Genomic DNA, 19184 nt, shown 5'->3' with positions numbered 1-19184 from the left:
TTAGATGGTATATTCTGCAAGTCTCAATTCTTTCTGCGTTGTCTTCTCTCCTCAAGGGTGATCCTGCGTGCTTTCTCAAAAGCATCAGCAGTGTTATAGATGGTCTGTCTCCAGGCCTCCCGATTGGAGGCCAGAGTAGACCAGTTATGGTGATCAATATGCCCGAGGCTGAGTTGTTAAAGTTTCTACGGTACATCAGTGATAAAAGGAAGACTAGGGAAAACATGGGCCCTCTCCAGAAGAAAACAGGAGACATGTTCACCCAGAATAGGGAGAACACTGAGGTACCGAATTACTTTTTTGACTCAGTCTTCACTGAAAAGTGCCCCAGCCATACCACCCAGGCACACAAGGCAAAGTCAGAAGTGGGGAGAAGGAAGAACCACCCACTGCAGGAGAAGATCAGGTTTGAGACCAGCTAAGGAATCCAAAGGTGCACAAGTCTATGGGATCTGATGAGGTGCATCCACGGGTACTGAGGAAACTGGTAGATGAAGTTGCTAAGCCACCAGCCATCATATTTGAGAAGTCATGGCAATTCAGTGAACTTCCCACTGACTGGAAAAGGGGGAACATAATCCCCATTCTTAAAAAGGGAAATAAGGAAGATGTGGGGAACTACAGACTACAGAGGTCAGTCTCACCTCAGTGCTTGGCAAGATCAAGGAGCAGATCCTCCTGGAAACTGTGCTAAGGCACGTGGAAAATAAAGAGGTGACTGGTGAAAGCCAAGACAGCTTCATAAGGGCAAATCATGCCTAACAAATTTGGTAGCCTTCCACAACAGGCTTACAGTTTCAGTAGATAAGGGAAGAGCAACTGACATCATCTGCCTGGACTTGTGCAAAGCATTCAACACTGTTCTGCATGACAACCTTGCCCCTAGATTGTCTAGACTGTAAATCTAGTAGGATTTACCTACTAGACCACTCTGTGGATAAGGAATTGGCTGGGTGGTCGCACTCACAGAGTTGTGATCAAGGGCTCCACATCCAAGCAGAGATCAGTGATGAGTGGCATTCCTCAGGAGTCACTATTGGGAACGGTGCTGGTTAATATCTTTGCTGGCAGCAGGGATGGTGGAATCAAGTGCATCCCCAGCAAGTGCACTGTGTGGTGTGGCCAACAAGCTGGAGGGAAGGGATGCCATCCAGAAAGACCTTTAAAAGGTTTGAGAGGTGGGACTGTGTGAACCGCATGAAGTTCAACAAGGCCAAGTGCAAGGTCCTGCACCTGGGAAATCCCAAGCACAAATAGGGGCTGAGTGATCCATGAATAGAGAGCAGCCCTGAGGAAAGAGACTTGAAGGTACTGGTGGATGAAAAACTGAGGATGACCCAGCAGTGTCCTCCTGAAGCCCCAAAAGCCAAACGTATCCTGGGCTGCATCACAAGAAGCTTGATCAGCAGGTCAAGAGAGGTGGTTTTCATCCTCTATTTTGCTTATGTGAGATCCCACCTGGAGTACTGTGTCCAACTCTGGAGGCACCAGCATAAGGACTTGGACCTGTTGTAATGAGTCCAGAGGAAAGCCAAAAAAATATCAGAGGAGTGGAGCATCTATCCTGTGAAGACAGGCTGAGAGTTGGGGTTGTTCAGCCTGGAGAAGAGAAGGGTCCAGGGAGACCTTATGATAGCCTTCCCATACCTAAAAGAAATCTGGAGAGGGACATTTAAGCAGGGCAGATACTGATAGGACAACAGGTAATGGCTTTAAACTGAAAGAGAGTAGATTTAGATTAGATATTAGGAAGGTGTTCTTTACTGCGAGTGGTGAGGCACTGGAACAGATTGCCCAGAGAAGCTGTGGGTGTCCCATCCCTGGAGAAGGCATCCCTGCCCACAGCAACAAAGTTGGAAGTAGATGATCTTTCAGGTCCCTTTCAACTCAAATCATTCTGTGACTGTATGATTCTTTGACTTTTAATTATCCTACTTTTAATATATTTAGTATATTTGCAGAACAGATTTTGACATGCTCTGAAGCCTTCTTTACAGATTCAAGCCTTTGAGAAAATGAATCAAGAACCAAACAGCTTTTTTCAAGAAACCTGAGGCAAGGAACTTTTGAGAGGAAACTTTAGAAATCCCAAGTATCCTCCAGTATTCTGTTATCATTCTCATATTTGAAATGCAGAACACAGCTCCTGCCCATATCTTTGCCTCCTTCAGTTCCTGTGAGCATGATGGAAGTGGATAATCTCACAAAGAGACCTGCCAGAGACTGCATAACAAGATCTTCATAGTTTATTGTCAAAATTACTTTCTTGCTTACAGTAGATTTTGCCAGGCATTTCAATACCAGATCCTGATTAAAAAAAAACCCTAAGCTAAAGTTATTTAAAAAAAATAAAAAACAACCAAAACCAAATATGAGTTATTATCCATACCTAAGCTCCTCCAATACCACTGTGCTGTCGTATGGCCCCACTATTAATTCTCCAAGACTCCCATCATCTTCAGTAGGGTGGAAAGTTACTTTGTACCCCTTCACTCGCCCTGGTGCTGGCTCCCATGTTACTCGGAAACTTGACATAGTTGAATCAGAAGTTCTCAGATTTCGAGGTGGCTTAAAGGGAGAGGCTGCAAGGATGGGGAAAAAATGGTTTAGATCAGGTCTGCACATGGGAAAAAAATCAACAAGCATGCTTTTATGTAAAAATACATATGCAAATCCAGTATTAGTGATAGTCCTAAACTCTTTGTGTCTTTGACATAAATACAAGTATTAAAAGATGAATGGTGATTTTCCTGTCACTTGAAGAAAAGTACCAAGATCAGTGTTTACAGAGCCATTGTGCTGTCTACTCTTTTATACAGTTCCGAATCATGGGTCATCTACCGCCACCACCTGCGTCTCCTAGAACGCTTCCATCAACGCTGCCTCCATACAATCCTAAACATTCACTGGTCAGATTATGTGACCAATACATCTGTTCTCGAACAGGCAGCAATCACAAGTATTGAGGCCATGCTACTGAGAACACAGCTGCGATGGGCAGGGCACGTCTCCAGGATGAAGGACCACCGCCTCCCTAAGATCCTGCTTTATGGTGAACTTGCCACCGGCTGACGCAAGAGAGGAGCCCCGAAGAAAAGATACAAGGACTCCCTGAAGCAACAACTCAGCCTCGGGCATATTGATCACCATAACTGGTCCACTCTGGCCTCTAATCGGGAGGCCTGGAGACAGACCATCTATAACGCTGCTGATGCTTTTGAGAAAGCACGCAGGATCACTTGAGAGGAGAAAAGACAACGCAGAAAGAATCGTGCCTTGCAGAATATACCATCTAAGGAGTCTTTCTGCTGTGTCTTTTGCAACCGGACTTGCCTTTCTCGCATTGGCCTTTTTAGCCATCAACGTGCTTGCAAGAAAAGTGGGTAGAGCCTTTCCCAAATCTTTGTTCGCGAAGCCTAGCCATGAATTTTAGCAATCTAACCAAGAGGTACGTTAAATTCATTATTGAGGATCCCTCTGCAGTCAACAGACTGAGGGATAAATAGCCTGGCAGCTGAAGCAACTTCACCACCAGAGGTGTGGCAGTATGTCAAAAAATAATTCTTCAGAAAAGTGCCAGCCAACCAGCTTGAGAGGTAACTTCCTCTGAAGGTCAGTACTCACAGACAGAGTGGTTAACAAGCCTGTTGCTAGCTTCTGCATCACTTTTGCTTTTGTGTAACTCTGAAGTGCAGCAAGGAAAATACTGCAGCAGTGTAATCTCAAAGTTGCAAAAAATGGGAGAGTGAACAGAAAGTCACCACGACAGCTTTGGAGTGAAAGATGGAGGGAAAAAAATAAAGAGTTTGCTTTATCCTTATGCCTGTGCAATTGTATAACTATAGCTTAAAGATCATATATGTCCTCAGATTGTGAATTCTGCTGAGAAATGGTAGATACAGCCCCACTTACAAGGAAAAATATACCCTCTCTGTCTCATCTCCCATGATACTCCCTGAATTATGATGACAGCTCCAAATAAAAAGATCACTCAGGCCTCACTTTCTTCCAAAGAGTGTTTACCACTACAACTATTTAGACTGAAAGCACAGAGGCATATCTGTATCAAGATGAAGAGTTTAAAAATCAAAAGCAGCTGTATGATTTTCAACACTGGAAAACTAGGTATTGGTCAAGATCTGATCAAGTTTTCATGACTCCTTTATATCAACCACATTTTAGGTTAAAAAGAAATCTTCAGTAACTGAGGTGCTGATATCTCCACTGATAAGAGACTTTTTTTTCTTACTTCCTGTCATTATTCAATATAACCTATATTCAGAGAACAGAGAATGGCATGAGCTGTTTACAGAGTACCTCAGTGAATGGCACTAGCCCCACACAGGCAGAAACATCTTGAAAAAAATTCTCTTTTGGTAATGGCTTTCTATCTATTGCAGCAGGAAACTGACTCTTAATCTGATTGATCTGGATATCTAGAAAACATTTCCTCACAAAATATAAGATCAGCATCAGATACATACTAAAGGTAGAGTAGAAAATTAATTTTGCTTTTACCACAAAGGACTATTAAGAGTTTCAGTTTCTGAGAGAGAAGACAGCTTGTCCAAAAGACCAGGAAGTCAGGCTTCCACAGATGAAACTTCAAAATCATCTACGGCCCCTCTTTATTACCTCAGGTCTTTCCCAGAAAATACAGTGACCAAAGAAGACAAACCTAAATAAAATGATGCTGGGTAGCTCTTTAATCAATACCCACAACCAAAAGGCAAATTATGAAACAGCTGACAATACTTCATTAGGTAGTCTGTTGATATATTGTCTTCCTCACAAAACACCTTGTTTTGACTTCTGATGACAGTGTTTCAAAACAAGTCTAGTATTTTCTAGCATTTTACACCATATTTACACCCTCAATATCAACAGCAAAAAGCTGTGCTCAGGCTATGCCATAGTGAAGCTTACAACAAATCAAACTCTCTTGTCAACCTCTAACATTTTCTTCAATTTGCCTGTCAATTCATGATCTTGGCAGACACCACCATACTTTTCTATGTATCACTATTATTAATTTTAAGCACAAAACTTGCATTATTAAGTCCTGTACAACCTTGTGATACATACCTGTTGTTCCTTCTGCTTTTCTTGATTTTCCTTGTCCAAAATCATAAATTGGAACAACACTTAAGTCATATGTAGTTCGTGGCTTAAGCCGCTTTAACACTATGCTTGTAGCAGGAGCATTTACTCTTCCAAACATCTGTCTTCCTCCACTGCGTGGTCGGTAATACACACGATAAGACAAGACTTTGCCAGGTGAAGGCTGCCATGAAACTCTCATTGTATTTTCTGTCTCGTTGTCTACTGTCACAGTCCTGGCATCTGGTGACACTTTTCAGAGTAAAAATACAGATAAATGTTTACTTTATCACATACAGATATATTCAATTGCTTGACTACAAAATTAATTCTACTGTATTAAAAAATAAAATTGCCCTCTTTAAAATTACAGTATTTGATTGTGGGGAAGGCACAGCAGAATCTCACAGGCCATTGTTAATTATTTTTTAATTGTAATGGACTAAACAAACAGAAGTGTGCTCTTCACTACAGAGAGAAAAAGAGGGAAGTATAAATCACATGATGACACAGCATAATTGGGAGGTTTTTTAGTCACTTTTCAGCAATCCATTAAATAATGGATTCACCACTCTAAATTGAAAGTGATAAATTATAAAGTTATTTTTTCTTTGACACAATGTCCTATAGCGGTCAGATTTTCAAAGTTTTGAGTTTACTGGTCTGATAACATACTGATAAAAAGCTAAACTGCTGGGTATTGGAGCCCATACAAACTATCCTGCTGGAAAATCACTCATCACTATTCGCAACATAGTATATGTGCTGAAATAAGCCCATGGACTAATAAATCATTTTCTCTACAAATTGCAGCATTTGGCTTCTAAGAAATATTTTCCAGACTGTATAAATGGTATAAATAATCCAAAGTGAACTGAAAGGTATGCAATGCTGGCTGTCAGCCGAAATAAGCCATCTAGGTTTTGGCAAACTGAACCCTCTTGGCATGCTGGAATCGGTCAATATTTCATCACATGGTAAGGTAGGCTTTGCAGCTCCTAGGAACTGACAATTTCTAATAATTGTTTGTACCAGAAAGATGCAATATTAGTCTCAGGTCTAGGGCTATTGATAGGCCTGATAGCAAGTTCCCTCAGTCAGCACATAGAGAGAAGCAACAAATGATATGGCTAAGCTGCCTACTGAACTTGAAAAGGGCAGGATGGCTGCTGTGCTTGAACAAAGAAGGAAGGCATGGGACAGCAGTCTGCTTTGACTCTGGGGAGTCAGCTCTTAGGAACAGCAGCAATCACTACTCTTGCAAAACCTTAAGAAAAACTAAAATGGGTCAAGGACAAAGGTTAAGGTAGTTCATCAGCCTGTCTCCAACAGTAGTCAAAACAGATGCTTGGGAAAGAGTACAAGAACATATAAACACACATGATGCTTCCCCAGAGCTCTCCCTCAGGCTTTGTCTTCACATGGCCCCTTTAGACAAACAACAGAAATATCAAGGCTGATTCAGGGCATCCCTTCATTCATTCGTTCAGACTGCTTTACTTGCCAGTTCTGGCTATAAAGCAACAAGCCACCTCTGGCCTCTTGGTGTTTTTTCACTTTGCCTACACTGCAGGAGAGGCTTGAGCCTGCTTCCACAAATAATACATAATGTTTGGCAAATAAGAAAAAAAAAGAAGAGCCCCAGAAAGGTAAATAACAAATATCAAAACCACCCAGTAAGCCTCAGTTTGAGGACTGTGAAGACTGGAAAGGGCAGTTAGCTTGGAAAGCATACTCATTGATTCTGTGGGAATTTACACCACCTTTCCTCCCTAATTTATCCATAACATTTCCTCCACCTTATTTCCAGTAGTCACACCAAGCCTATGAAAGGCCAACTTCAGAGTAATTTGCAGACAAAATCATATCTTAAATTGGAGGTAACTCTTGCTGAATCCAAACCTATATGACATAGAACAGATTTTCGTGTTTTTTAATTGTCCAGCAAAATGCCAGAATTGACTGAGCTCAGGTGGCATTTTGGTTTGGGGCAACTTTTTGGGGGAAAAAAAAAAAAGAAGAAAAATAAGGTCCATTGTCTTTTAAAAATGGCAATTTCATCAAGAACAGAATGTTACAAATGTTGTACTGCACTCACCATCAGTAAAAGCCTCTCCTTCAACTGGGTCTCCTTCTCCACTGCTGTAGGCTGCATATACTGAAATCCTGTATTTAGTCTCTGGCTCCAAGCCTTCTATCACAGCATCCACTGTATTTCCAGGGACTCTCTTCTCTGCCATTGTATCATCATAAAGTGATTTCCATACTATCCTATAATGGTTAACTGTTCCTGGAGCTGGTGTCCATGACAACCCAACTGTAGTGTCAGTTATGTCTGTGGTAACCAAATTACGTGGTGAACCGCGTTCTGCAAGAAAGAAAACAGTAAAATGTATTTTAAAAACCAATAGCAAAGTACAAATGTGAAAGTCAAATGATCATAAGAGCGAAAACAAACTTTTCCCATCAATATTAGTTTCAATGTCATACATTTGTAGTTCCAAGAGAAAATTCATGAACATTTCAACAAGATGCTTCAAGCTAGCTTTAGACTATGAATGATCCTGTGCCTTACCATGTAAGATACTTAGCAGTCATGCTTTGGAATACGCAAAATAAAAATGGCAGTATTCGAAGACTTGGAATGAAGCCAGTGCTTAAATGTGGTGCAGCTCACTTGGGCAAGTTCTAACTCTCAAATAAATAACTTTATTTCATTCATTCATCTTCATCCTTATGTGCGTAATTTTTTTCTGGGGGTTAAATAAAGGAGACTTTTACCTGGGTCAAATAGTCCTTTCTCTGACAACTTTAACTTCTTGTTTAATGGTACTATTATCTTCCAGACTACCACTCACCAGATCTACCATCTATTTCATTTTATGTTTACAACTAATTTGCAGTGTCTTTACTTCATGCCAACCTTAGAGTGGAAAACACCCTCCATCTTTTTACTCAGAAGAACTGTATCTCTATCCTCCCAGAGGAGGTTGTTTCAACCAGCTTAGAACAAAGGAAGCAGCTCATTAGTCTGTGAAACTCAATTGTCAGCTGGATGCATGAATCTCACCTAACACACTAGAGTAATTCCACAGCTTAAAAATGAAGCTCATTGGTTTAGAGTGGTGCAGTGAAAGGAGTGCCTCTGTTTAACATTTAATGTACATTTATAACATACGTTCAATTTTCCCATTGCACTAGCTTGTTTTTGATGGCAGGAAAGGAGCACTCACTGGTGAGTTTAGTGCAATGGTCTTATTAAAGCAAAATCTGAAAAAGGGATCTGTGGAACCAGATCTGCATACACACAGAAGCTTTTTGATTCTTTGATGTTTATTCTCTGTGGCATTTCGACTGTACAGGACATTCCCAAGAGACTGCTTAGCAAGAGGACTTAAACACTTGAAGTGGCCTCATGGCATCACAGTTAAGTTTTACTCTCACTGATAAAAACATATCCCTATACTATACCACAGCAGCCATAGGACTAGAATCAAAATTCTTGGAACACAAAGAAATTCAGTACCTATCCAATTTCCACCCCTTGCAAGAACAGGGCTAACTACATTCAGAAGCCTGAAGCAGTTTCAGGCTGAGCAACAAGTTGCTCAAAGTCATATACTGTGTTTTCACTTTTCATATTTGTCTTTTACTTCCACCACAAACCTGCAATATTTCCAAGCCCAATCCCACTGGAGCAAACAAGACTACTTATAGAAAGCTTCATTTTGAAAACATCTCAGTGCCAGCATAACTTCATTAAAATTGAGCTAACAAATCCCACTTGGCTTAATGATGAATGGAAACTAATGTCAACCTATCTGAATTTAGTAAAGATTCATCAGCTACACAGATTACAGAACCAAAGGGTACCACAACAACCATGAAGATGACTCTCAAGTATAGCTAACAGTGCATGTTGTGGGGGTTTCACAGTCTTAGAGTCATCCCATTATGTTTTTCTGGAGACAATTCTTTTCCATCCTAACTCTGCATCAGTCCTTACAATTTTACTCTTCAAACTAATTTTTAGCCTTACAATATAAATCACCACAATTTATGTCATCTTCTCTTCAAAAAAAGGTTAAGATAGAGAGGTTTTAGTAAAGTTCACTTATCCTTTCATAACAGTGGTTGCATAGAGTGAAAAAAAGTTATAGTGAAAAGGCCTGATTCAGCTCATGCTTCATGAAGTCTCACCAAATTCAGTGACTGCATTAAATGAAAGCCAGGGCGGAATCTAAACTCCAAAGAACAATTTTCCTGGAAGCCTGAAAAAAAGATTTGCCTTCAAAAGTAAATTACACCAATTTTTCTGTCTGCTCTTAAGCTCCTGCTTCCAAATCTTGGCTTTTTCGTACAATAAAAAAAATATTAAGGCAATCCAAATGGAAAAAATATGGAAAACTTAACTTGATATAATGCACAGATGTCTCACAATAAAAACCTTTCTTTCCATATTTTAATGTAATATAAATATACAAGTCACTTTATTTTGGCTACTTTAAAACATGGCTCTGCCACAACATGATTTCAGTATTAAAGTATCTGCTACCACAGCACAATTTTTTGCAAGTCTACTCTTGGACACCAGAGCTAATGATATATGTTGGAAATACTGCAAAAATAACTGCTTATTTAAAACCCTTATTGATTAAGCAATTACTGAGGTCATTAAATAAGGGAGGAAAATAATTTGTTTGGAATGGACTAAAATGAACTGCAGTTACTGTAATATGTTGGTTCTGAAAGAAATATTCTTTGGAACTAAATGTCTTTTTTATAAGGCAAGGTAAGAGAGGGAAAAGGATCTGGGATTCCTACCAAACCACTAGAACTAAATGGAAAATTTTTACTTCAAATAGTTGGAAACTGCTGACAAGACAACTTACCTACTAAGGGAAATTAGACTTTTTATATGTTACACTGCAACTGAGAACACTTCTTTAACATTACACACTAACTTGATTTGCACCTCATGCATGAGGTGGAAGTTCACTCACAGATTTTTTTTTTTTTTTGCTTCACTGGATCTCCCAGAAGTGGTTGGTTTTTGGTTTTTGTTTTTTTTTATTAAGGAAACAGCTGTGTTGAAGATATAGTCCAACTCTAAGTCTTAAATTCTTAGGATTCCATTAAATATTATCTAAGCTGCTCCATTCAGAATCAAGAAACATATTTATGCTCCACAATAACACAGGTATAACATGGTGACTAGCAAATATACAATTAGACCTTTGAAATATTTTTCCCTTGGATTAAAACAAAATACCTAGGTAACTTCCTTACATTCCATGCACACAGAAAAATCTACAACACTAACACCTGAACAGTAATTTTGTTCCTTGGTCCATGTGTTCAGAAATACTTGTTTTACACCTGCTTCTTGCCTTTACACCTCCTTGTTTAGACAGGACATGAGACCCCTGGTGGCCTAGTGGTTAGCGTGCAGGACTTTCACTGCTGCGACCACGGGTTCAAATCCCGGTCTCCTGGCCTGATGGAGGTCGTTAGCCCTGTGTGGCCATCCATCTATGAGAAGGACACTCTAAAACAAACCTACGTCCTGAGGACCTCACTGCCATTGTCCAAGCTTGCTTGGCCCCGGCAGATGAACCTTAGGATTAAAGGGTGGGCTCAGTTCAGCGCAGGCTGTGTCTCACCTAAAAAATCCATTGCGCAGGCTGGAAAGGTAAAAGACCTTTCCCCAAATCTTCGTTCGCGAAGATGGGCCATTATTAGACAGGACATATAAGGAGCATGGAAAGACACTGCACACTGTAAGAAAGAAAAGGGCTGGCTGGCTGCCTGGCAAGTGGCTGTCAAAACACCCCTGCTTTTTCTTGACTTCGAGTGGAAGCCAATGTATGTTCATCACTTCATACAGCCCCCGAGACATCATCAAGCAAGGAAGGACTTCCTTTTTGAAAATTATTCCCCAACAGGCATGAAGTCCTATGATGCTCTGGAGCACCAAACCAGCTGGTGTAAGCACAGCTGTAAGGCATACTGAGTATGTACACAGTAAAACAAAGTGTTTGCATGCACAGGTCAAAACCCTGTCTGGGAGAGCAAGCCAGTCATCAGCTTCAGGCCATCAGATTCACTTTGGCAGTTTTTAGCTCAGAGCACTTTTCACTGCCCACAGTCCCCTGTACACTTCTACCATCACTCAGTGCAGATACACTCTCAAAAATTCACTTGGTAACTTTCAGTCAGGTGCTTTTACACCCTGTTCTGGACTTCTGTAATGTCCAGTCTCCCTAGTAAGTTTTTCCACTGTAGAGTGCCAGAGACACAATATGATATTAAAGCAGTTTCCCTCTGTCCACTTGGCTTACCTCCCATAGCTCTCCAGCAAACACTGTTGTTATTGAACACAAGACTGAATCAGCTAAAATTAAAATGTTGACATTCATAAAAATTAAATGGCCTTATTCAAATGACCTTTCCCCTCAGAAACATTCACAAAACTCCAGCTGATATCAGTGGGATTTTTGCATACATTTTGGGCCCAAAGTTTAAACAGCTTTCTATATGTGGTTTTTAAAACCAGGTTTCAAAATCAATCTGCAGTGCTAAATTTTATGCAGAGCCATGTTTCATTTAAGTTAAACATAGTATTTATCTAAGCCAGCATCCTAAAAGGTCATAATCAACTGAATAAATGAGCCTTCCTCTGCAGAGGCGTATGTTACGGCCTGAGTCCTGCCTTGTTTACAATAGGCATAAGTCAGGAGTATCCCATTGAATCAACAGGTTAAATTGCCACAGCCAAGGATCCAAGTGCACCCATCAGATGAGATGATAGCAGAATCACTTGGGTTGGCTGATATCCTTCCCTCCAAGACATAAGGTAGGTGGAATGTCAGACCTCAGGCATGTAGAGAGGGGATGTGGGCATACTACAGGGGATAGTAAAGGACTTGCTACACAGAGGGATGCTCACATGACTCCATTAGAGAAGGTTTCTTGATCTTCTGCAGAAAGGTAAGAAGATGCCAACCAGGAGAGTTCTGACAAAAAACAGGGACTTTGGCCAGAACACTCCTGAGTCCCTGATCTAGGACAACAACAACAGGTGTTCATATTCAGTCCTTTTAATATTTTATCTGTCTTTTCCAAAAGTTAGTCAATTAACACTGCTCTCAACTGTGTGGAAGTATCTTATTATCTGTCTTATTTTTTTCTGTCACATATTTCATTTCCTAGATATAACTAAGATAATTTTCCACAGATTATCAAAATGTCATACTCAAACATCTTGGAATGTCTAATTTTAAAAATGCATGAAACAGCATTAAATTGCTGAGGACACTGAGTCCTTGTTTCTGTCAGGACAGAAGCAGCACTACGCAGTCTGAACATTACGTAAAGTCCCTGTGATATGCTAAAAACCTCATTGTAAGAAAATGTCACTTGAATTTGTACTATTCTGCCTGTAGGAGGTCATTAATTTCTAAAGCATTCTTATGTTACCATAGAAACAGCAAAAAGAAATAATTTTTTTATCAAAGAACTACCATCCATTTTCTGACTGAAAAAGAGAAATCCAAAAGCTAAGCTACAAGAAATGTATACAAGAGAAAATAACTTAAAAATTAAAAGTGATTCAGTCATGACAAATTTTTTTTATACATTGCTTTAGTACAGATCAATGGTCACAGCACACATAGCTACTCATCAAATGGGATGGTAGCATTGGGCCCTATATCACAGAAACAGAAAAATTGTCTTTCTAAAGGGGGAGAGACTACTACGTAATTATCTCTCAAATTTATCTCCTGAATATAATACACTGCGCCTCTTTTTGTTTATTCTAAAATGCGCAAAGGTAAGAAATAAAATGGGTGACATCTCTGCTAATCAAGACTAGCAATCTCATGTATGTCAAAAGAACTCTGTCCATTTTTACAAACGATGGGCCTAGCCTAGGATCTTCACTGATATAAGTGGAGCCCTTTGAAATTTCTCAGTGAAAGCAAGACGGGAATCTGATCACTGAATATTTTTTCTGAAAAAAAACCCACCTAGCTTTTTTTCTAAATTTTTCTGAAATTCGTATTTAAAAGTGTAATGACTTCCCTGCTTACAGTCAGTTACTCAAATATTCTTAAAGATGTTCTGAAAAATATATAACTGGCAGCAAAAGGGCACTCATAAAACATCCTCAGCTTTCAAACTTTTCAGACATTTCTTAGGATTAAGCATTTCTGTATAGATTGATTAATCTAGCAATGAATTTGTTACTCTTTAAAACAACTGCAAATTATGAAAGTTAATCTATTTAGCAGCTAATGTACAGTATGTTCTTTTCATCTGACAGCATGAATTTGGGCAGAAAACCAAATTCTTGCCAGACTTAAAACCACATCTCTTATTAAAAAACAGATTAGGAAAACAGTAGCACTCACAAACTGCTCACTGTCTGCTGCATTTCCACTCACTGCCCTTACCATGTTTCTCATTGTATTTTATTTCTGGTGTATGATGACTTGGGTAAGATCATATGATCCCAAAATACACTGAAAGCCAAATGGTTTGTTTGGAGTGTTTGGGGATAACAGTGGGATTTTTCCCTAAGACATTCTGTGGGTGTTTTTTGCTTCTTCTTCAATCTGTATTACGCATCATCAAATATAACCATCAGTGCTAATTTGTTTAGTTCCCCCAGTTCTCAGAAGCCTTGTTCCACGCCGGGGCAAACGGCAGTCTGCGCAGATTTAATTTACTTTAGCAGTTTCAACAACTTTGTGTGAGCTGAGGGGAATCATAGCCAAAAAAGCATGTCTGAGGAAAATTTTTCCACAGCACCTTTATAGAAGGACTCCAACCAAAGCTGCCTAGTGATGGATCACCATGCACTTTTGAAAGTGAGAGAATATGCATAAGTGGAGAGTTTTCTACAGCACATATTTTGCACATGCAATTATGTTTAAAGGAGTATGAAATATAAAGCTCCAGAACTTTCACCTCTGGACAGTACCTCATAACTGTAGACAAAATCAGCCTTGACTGAAAGAGGTTGTATAAAAGATGAGAGCACTATAAATTTCCCAAGTCTGGATGACTGAAAAGGAAAGCACACTCCTTTAACAAAGTGGCAAAACACTGTTTCCCTTTTCCTGCTCCACAAACACACAAAAACGAAATAAACCCATTCTCTCTGAATAACAATTACCTGGTAATGGAATGGCACTCTCAGAAATGAGTCATTTTCTGATTACTCATTTGCTAAACTCTCTATGCTGGGTTGTCTCTGAGCAGTTCATAAAATGATGATCCTCTGGCATGTGTTTATCTTTGGGCTGCACCAGAGAGCTATGCAAACAGTTTATAGAAGAGATTATCTACAGTTACTTGGGGGAATATTTGCCCTCTCTGTTTTATGAAGAGAAACAATAAGGGCAAGCATATACTTAGCGAAAATAAAAATACAAGGTGAAACTGAGATTACCCAGCTGGTAAATGATATCAAGTACACAGAATGATTTCTAGGTTTATGTGGATTGATTTTTCCCGTGAATCCTGAAACAAACGAGCCACTTCAAAACACTGAAAAACTGCCTTGCAGAGCAAAGCAGAGGAAGAGGAGGAACTTCCAAGAGCAATTTGTAACTGCTCCAAAATACTTTGAAGATAACAAACATAACTGAAGGGCCTTCAGTGAAAGCCTGGGCAGACACGTCCTTGCAGATCAGGTTAGAGCAGTCTAAAAACTTCTCATTTTTTTGCTCTCTGGTGAAGGATACCCTTGTCTGGGATAGTGTAACTGCCCATGTGCATTCTCCTACTACGTGCAGAGCAAAATAAATCATTACTGATAGCAGTAAGAATGCTTGCCTACACCTTTAATTGCAGGAGACCATTTAGTAATTCAGTAAAATTCCATAAATATCTGAGAGTTTGGATTTTTCATTTCCTGCCACTTGACTATAAGATAGTTGGAGAAACTACTGTATCAAGCTCCCCTTTTCTCACTTGCCTGTTAGGGCTGAAATGTTCACTACACCCAAACTGATTCCTCTCAGGCTACATATCAATACTATGAACTAGCAACTGCCCCAGTTTGAAAGGCAATCTCAAGCTTAGCTCTTGATATGATGAGGAGCTGAAGTGGCCAGCAGCTATGGCATCACTGAATAGGTTTGGTGAGAATTCATATGGTGAAGACATCAAGTAAGCCCCATAGGGATTCCTGATACAGGAAAACACTTTAGTGCTCAGTATTTCAGTGTTGTTGGCAATGCAAAACACACACCACACTGTTTTGTTTCTCAGACACCATAGCTCACGGAAAAACTAGCTGAAATACTAAACACTTTTTTATGCTTCCTTTCACAGCTTTTTTGTTATTACTGTTGATAAGTTTATTTCTCCAGAAGTTAAGATCTGTCCTGTTTCCAGCCTCAGTCAGACAAATTATTTCAGCTACTTGTTGGTCAAGTATTCATTTCACCAACCCGTGTAACTTTTCATCTGGGTCCAACCATATTTATTTTAGCTTCACAGCCAGCATGACTTCTCTTTTCATGTAAACTTCTATACTAAGCTTTGAAGTTTGAATGATACCTTTCAGTTCCAAAATTGTGAACCTTTTGCTCTTAATTGTCTGGTTTTCCTCAAAGGTTTGTCATTTTATCCTTCAATGAGGTAAGATAATACCATACAGTGAAATATTGCCTTATATGCTGCAACAAATATTCTGAGAACCTTTCATACCATTAGTCAAAGAGTGTGTTAAAATATCTACAGACCATGTTCAAAGAGTTCTGGCCTAATTCAAGTACTTTTATTGCCCCTCAAAACTGCAGATATGCTGATTGCTGAAATACAAGATAGATGTTCCACAAGGAAATTTGATTTAGGTCTTTGCTGTCATGCAAACAGAAATTTGTATTCTGTTTGTTCCCTTTGATCACCCAGTAATGACTGACATCTCTACAATGCTCTTACTAACATTTTATCTAACCAAGAAAATTAAATAGACAGTTTTAATATGAAGAGTAATGTTTTTTGGAGTGCACCATGATAGGATTTTCAAATTCAGCTGAATCTTCAAAGAATTTACATTTGAGTCACAAAGCTATATATGTCAAAATGGTACAAGTAATTTCAAATTTAGTTTTCTCCCAGCTGAAGAACTGAATAAAAAGTAATTCAGTTGAGTGATAAGATGCTCGGTTATTCATATTTATCCCAAGAAAAAATCTGTCACAGAATTTTTTATGTAATGTTTTAATTCAGTTGCTTAGAGTAAAATCTCTTACAGGAATGCTTCTGTGACATTTTAAGTGAAACACCCATTTTAAATTTCATCTGATTGCATATGAATTCATTCTTGAGGTACACGCAACTATTCTTTTAAATTCTTTGACTCTTTAACCAATTTTGAGAATATTTTTCTTCTTATTAACAATTTAGTAAGGCAGAAAGGCCAAATAGGAATTGGAGCCCTGGAGAGGTGGGATGGGGCAGGGAGCACTGAAAGGACAAGACAGTCTGTACCTGAGTCTGAATTCTGGTTTTCTGATGACTTCATTGTTTGGATTCTACTGTATTTCATTCACTGCTCTCTAGGATATGTTCTAACAGAAGCTCTAGGCAATGCCTTAAAAGACTTTTCTCTTGCTCAAGTTTTATGATAGGATAAAAAGCTAAGCTTACTTTATGAATTTGAAACACTTTATCTCTACATCTCCATGTTAATAAAGGATTTCTCATGAGTTTACTACAAATATACTCCTGAAAATGTTGCCACCAAATGTTAACAGTTAACTTGGTCAATCCTGTACTAAAATTTGAGACACCTCCCTAAGGATGTGGACAATTCAGTCTGTTTAACAGTGAGACAGAGGCCTCTCGAGATTTGCAAAGGAAGAGAGGAATTCCTCTAACCACTGACAGCACAGAAGAAAAAGCAGGGATGTCACCTCCTCTGTCTACTTGAGATCCAGTCTGCTTTTGTTCTGAGAGTGAAATTTGCATTCCTGGATGTGCAGTGGCTCAGGTTCAATGGAAAGAGTAAAGAAGATTCTTGCCCAGCATACACTGCAGCTTTGTGAATCTGCTGGGATGTGGAGATGGTGGAGATGTGAATTCAAATTCTCCTGGAATGTGTAAAGCCTACATTTCCATTCTCCCTCTTCTCTCCAAAAAAGTGTTAGACCTCAAAAGGGGCAGCACCACCGCCAACAGGGAAGTTCATTAGGTCCTGATCACCTCTGGCTTTTCTGGAGGATATGGGCAGCAGATCTCTCTTCTCATTTACCTGGATCTCAGAAGTGTTCTGGGCAGGAGACAAGCTCTTTTCCCCTCAAAAGAAGCATTCAGATCTTGCATGGGTAGTGAAAGCAAGTGAGTTAGGGAACTTTCAGCGTGAATTGCAAGGTGCCTGATTCTCTAACGGCTGCATCCTGTCTCAGCGTAAGTACGTGGATTGGATCTTTGTCTTAGTGGGATGGGCAGGGCATTGGTGCCTAGAGCTCTCATTTGCTCCTTCTATAGTCAACAGACAAATAAATGTTCAGCTGAAGGAAAAATGAGACTTCAGATGGACTATCTGTCTTTCTTCATCAACCACAGAAGAATTCTAGAGCATCCATGCTGCAAACTGCAGTGTTCAAGTAAGTGCCTAAACTTTAGTGGAAAGAATTCAGCACACTGGCATATGACTGGAAATTATTTTTTTAAATTATTTGATTTTATATTTTCCTTTTTAAAAAGGTTTTTCTGGTTTGGTTCCTAACCTATATTGTAAACAAAAAGTGAGACTTATGCAGAAACCGGGAGTCAAGTATATTGCTAGTCTCTAACTCCATTAGCATCAATGGACAAGTCTTAATTCCACATAATTCATTTGCAAGATGTTTTCAAGTGTCATGCCTACACAGCTGCAGTGCCAGCCTTCAGCAATATATACCTGGCCAGCACAGAGCAGTCACATTTCCTTTCAAGGCCTAGGACGCAGCTTTCCCTATCCTCTGACAATCTACAGATGATATTGAGAATGCTCACAGCGAACTAGTCTGGGAAATTCTCCACTCAAAGGCAGAGAAAGAGCAGTCTCCCCTCCTTATAAGAAAGTCTTTGGCTCTGACTTCACGCTTAGCCAGCACTGTTTATGCTCAGCTCCAGGTTTTTAGTTAGAAGCAGGGTATGACTCATTATCTCTTTGCCTAGACTAGATGTTGTTTCTCTAACGCAAAAATGGCCCCTGAACATCTTTCAGTCTCAGTACAGTAGCAATGCTGCAAATTTTCAAATGGATGAGATACTTTAACTCCATTAATTAATCCCCTTACATTAAGAACAATCTGCCACTAAAACTGTTCAGATGTTGAGAGTTATAAGACAAAATATTTCACTGAGGCTGATGTGGAAGTACAGTCAGTTTTGGTTGGTGCTCCTGGGGAACACCTTTTTCAAGAGACCCAGAGTCCCCTCCACAACCAGTGATTTAACCCACGTGTTTTTTTTGAGGACAGTAGGTTTGGAAAATTCATGTAAAGTAGGAGAGTGTTTTTATGCCTATTTTTAATTCATATATTTACTTCTACGGAAAACTTGGGAAGACACTTTAAGACACCATAAACATCAATCAAATAAATGAATGATCGTACAGAAAACATTAAATAATTACCTTCAAGTGTTTCTCCCTCTCCAGAAAGGGCGTCTCCTGCTCCAGAGGCATACAAGGCGGACACAGTCAATGCATACCTAGTGGCTTGGTCCAAGCCTTTCAGCACTTTAGAGGTAGTGTCACCTTTCACAGTCACTTCCTTGGTTTCACCTCCTGCAGCTGGAGTGTAGGTTATAAAGTACTGCTGCACTTTGCCTGGAGCAGCACCCCAAGACAGCTTCATTGTTGATGTTGTAGCATCAGAAACTTTCAAATTTCTTGGATTTCCTCGGACTGCACATGCCAAAAAGAGGTTGAAAACAAGTTGAAGCAAGCTTCATTTCTTGGTTGATTTTTTAGGTTACTATGACATAGGATTTTATGATAAAAAGTAATTCCTGAATAGCCTGCACTAACACTGCTACAGTATACTTTTACCATAACCAGGATTTTACAATATCAT

The 19184-nt window shown here is 39.5% G+C and overlaps 1 protein-coding gene across 2 annotated transcripts in view; it reads right to left on the bottom strand.

The window, feature by feature from the left end:
• COL12A1 (collagen type XII alpha 1 chain) overlaps positions 1-19184 on the bottom strand; it is a 97471-nt gene that overhangs the window by 63548 nt on the left and 14739 nt on the right. For both annotated transcript variants that reach the window (XM_027697165.1, XM_027697170.1), the window contains exons 12-15: positions 18743-19015; positions 7199-7468; positions 5086-5352; positions 2390-2582 (exon numbers count right to left, since the gene is read on the bottom strand). In XM_027697165.1, the coding sequence (XP_027552966.1) occupies positions 2390-2582; positions 5086-5352; positions 7199-7468; positions 18743-19015 (1003 nt within the window). The remainder of the gene's footprint in view (positions 1-2389; positions 2583-5085; positions 5353-7198; positions 7469-18742; positions 19016-19184) is intronic.

Source organism: Neopelma chrysocephalum, unplaced genomic scaffold (assembly GCF_003984885.1).
Source record: "Neopelma chrysocephalum unplaced genomic scaffold, ASM398488v2 Primary Assembly neopelma1_23b, whole genome shotgun sequence".
NCBI classification, from domain to species: domain Eukaryota; kingdom Metazoa; phylum Chordata; class Aves; order Passeriformes; family Pipridae; genus Neopelma; species Neopelma chrysocephalum.
Note: the sequence above shows the minus strand (reverse complement) of the source record. Positions and strands in the feature narration are given on the sequence as shown.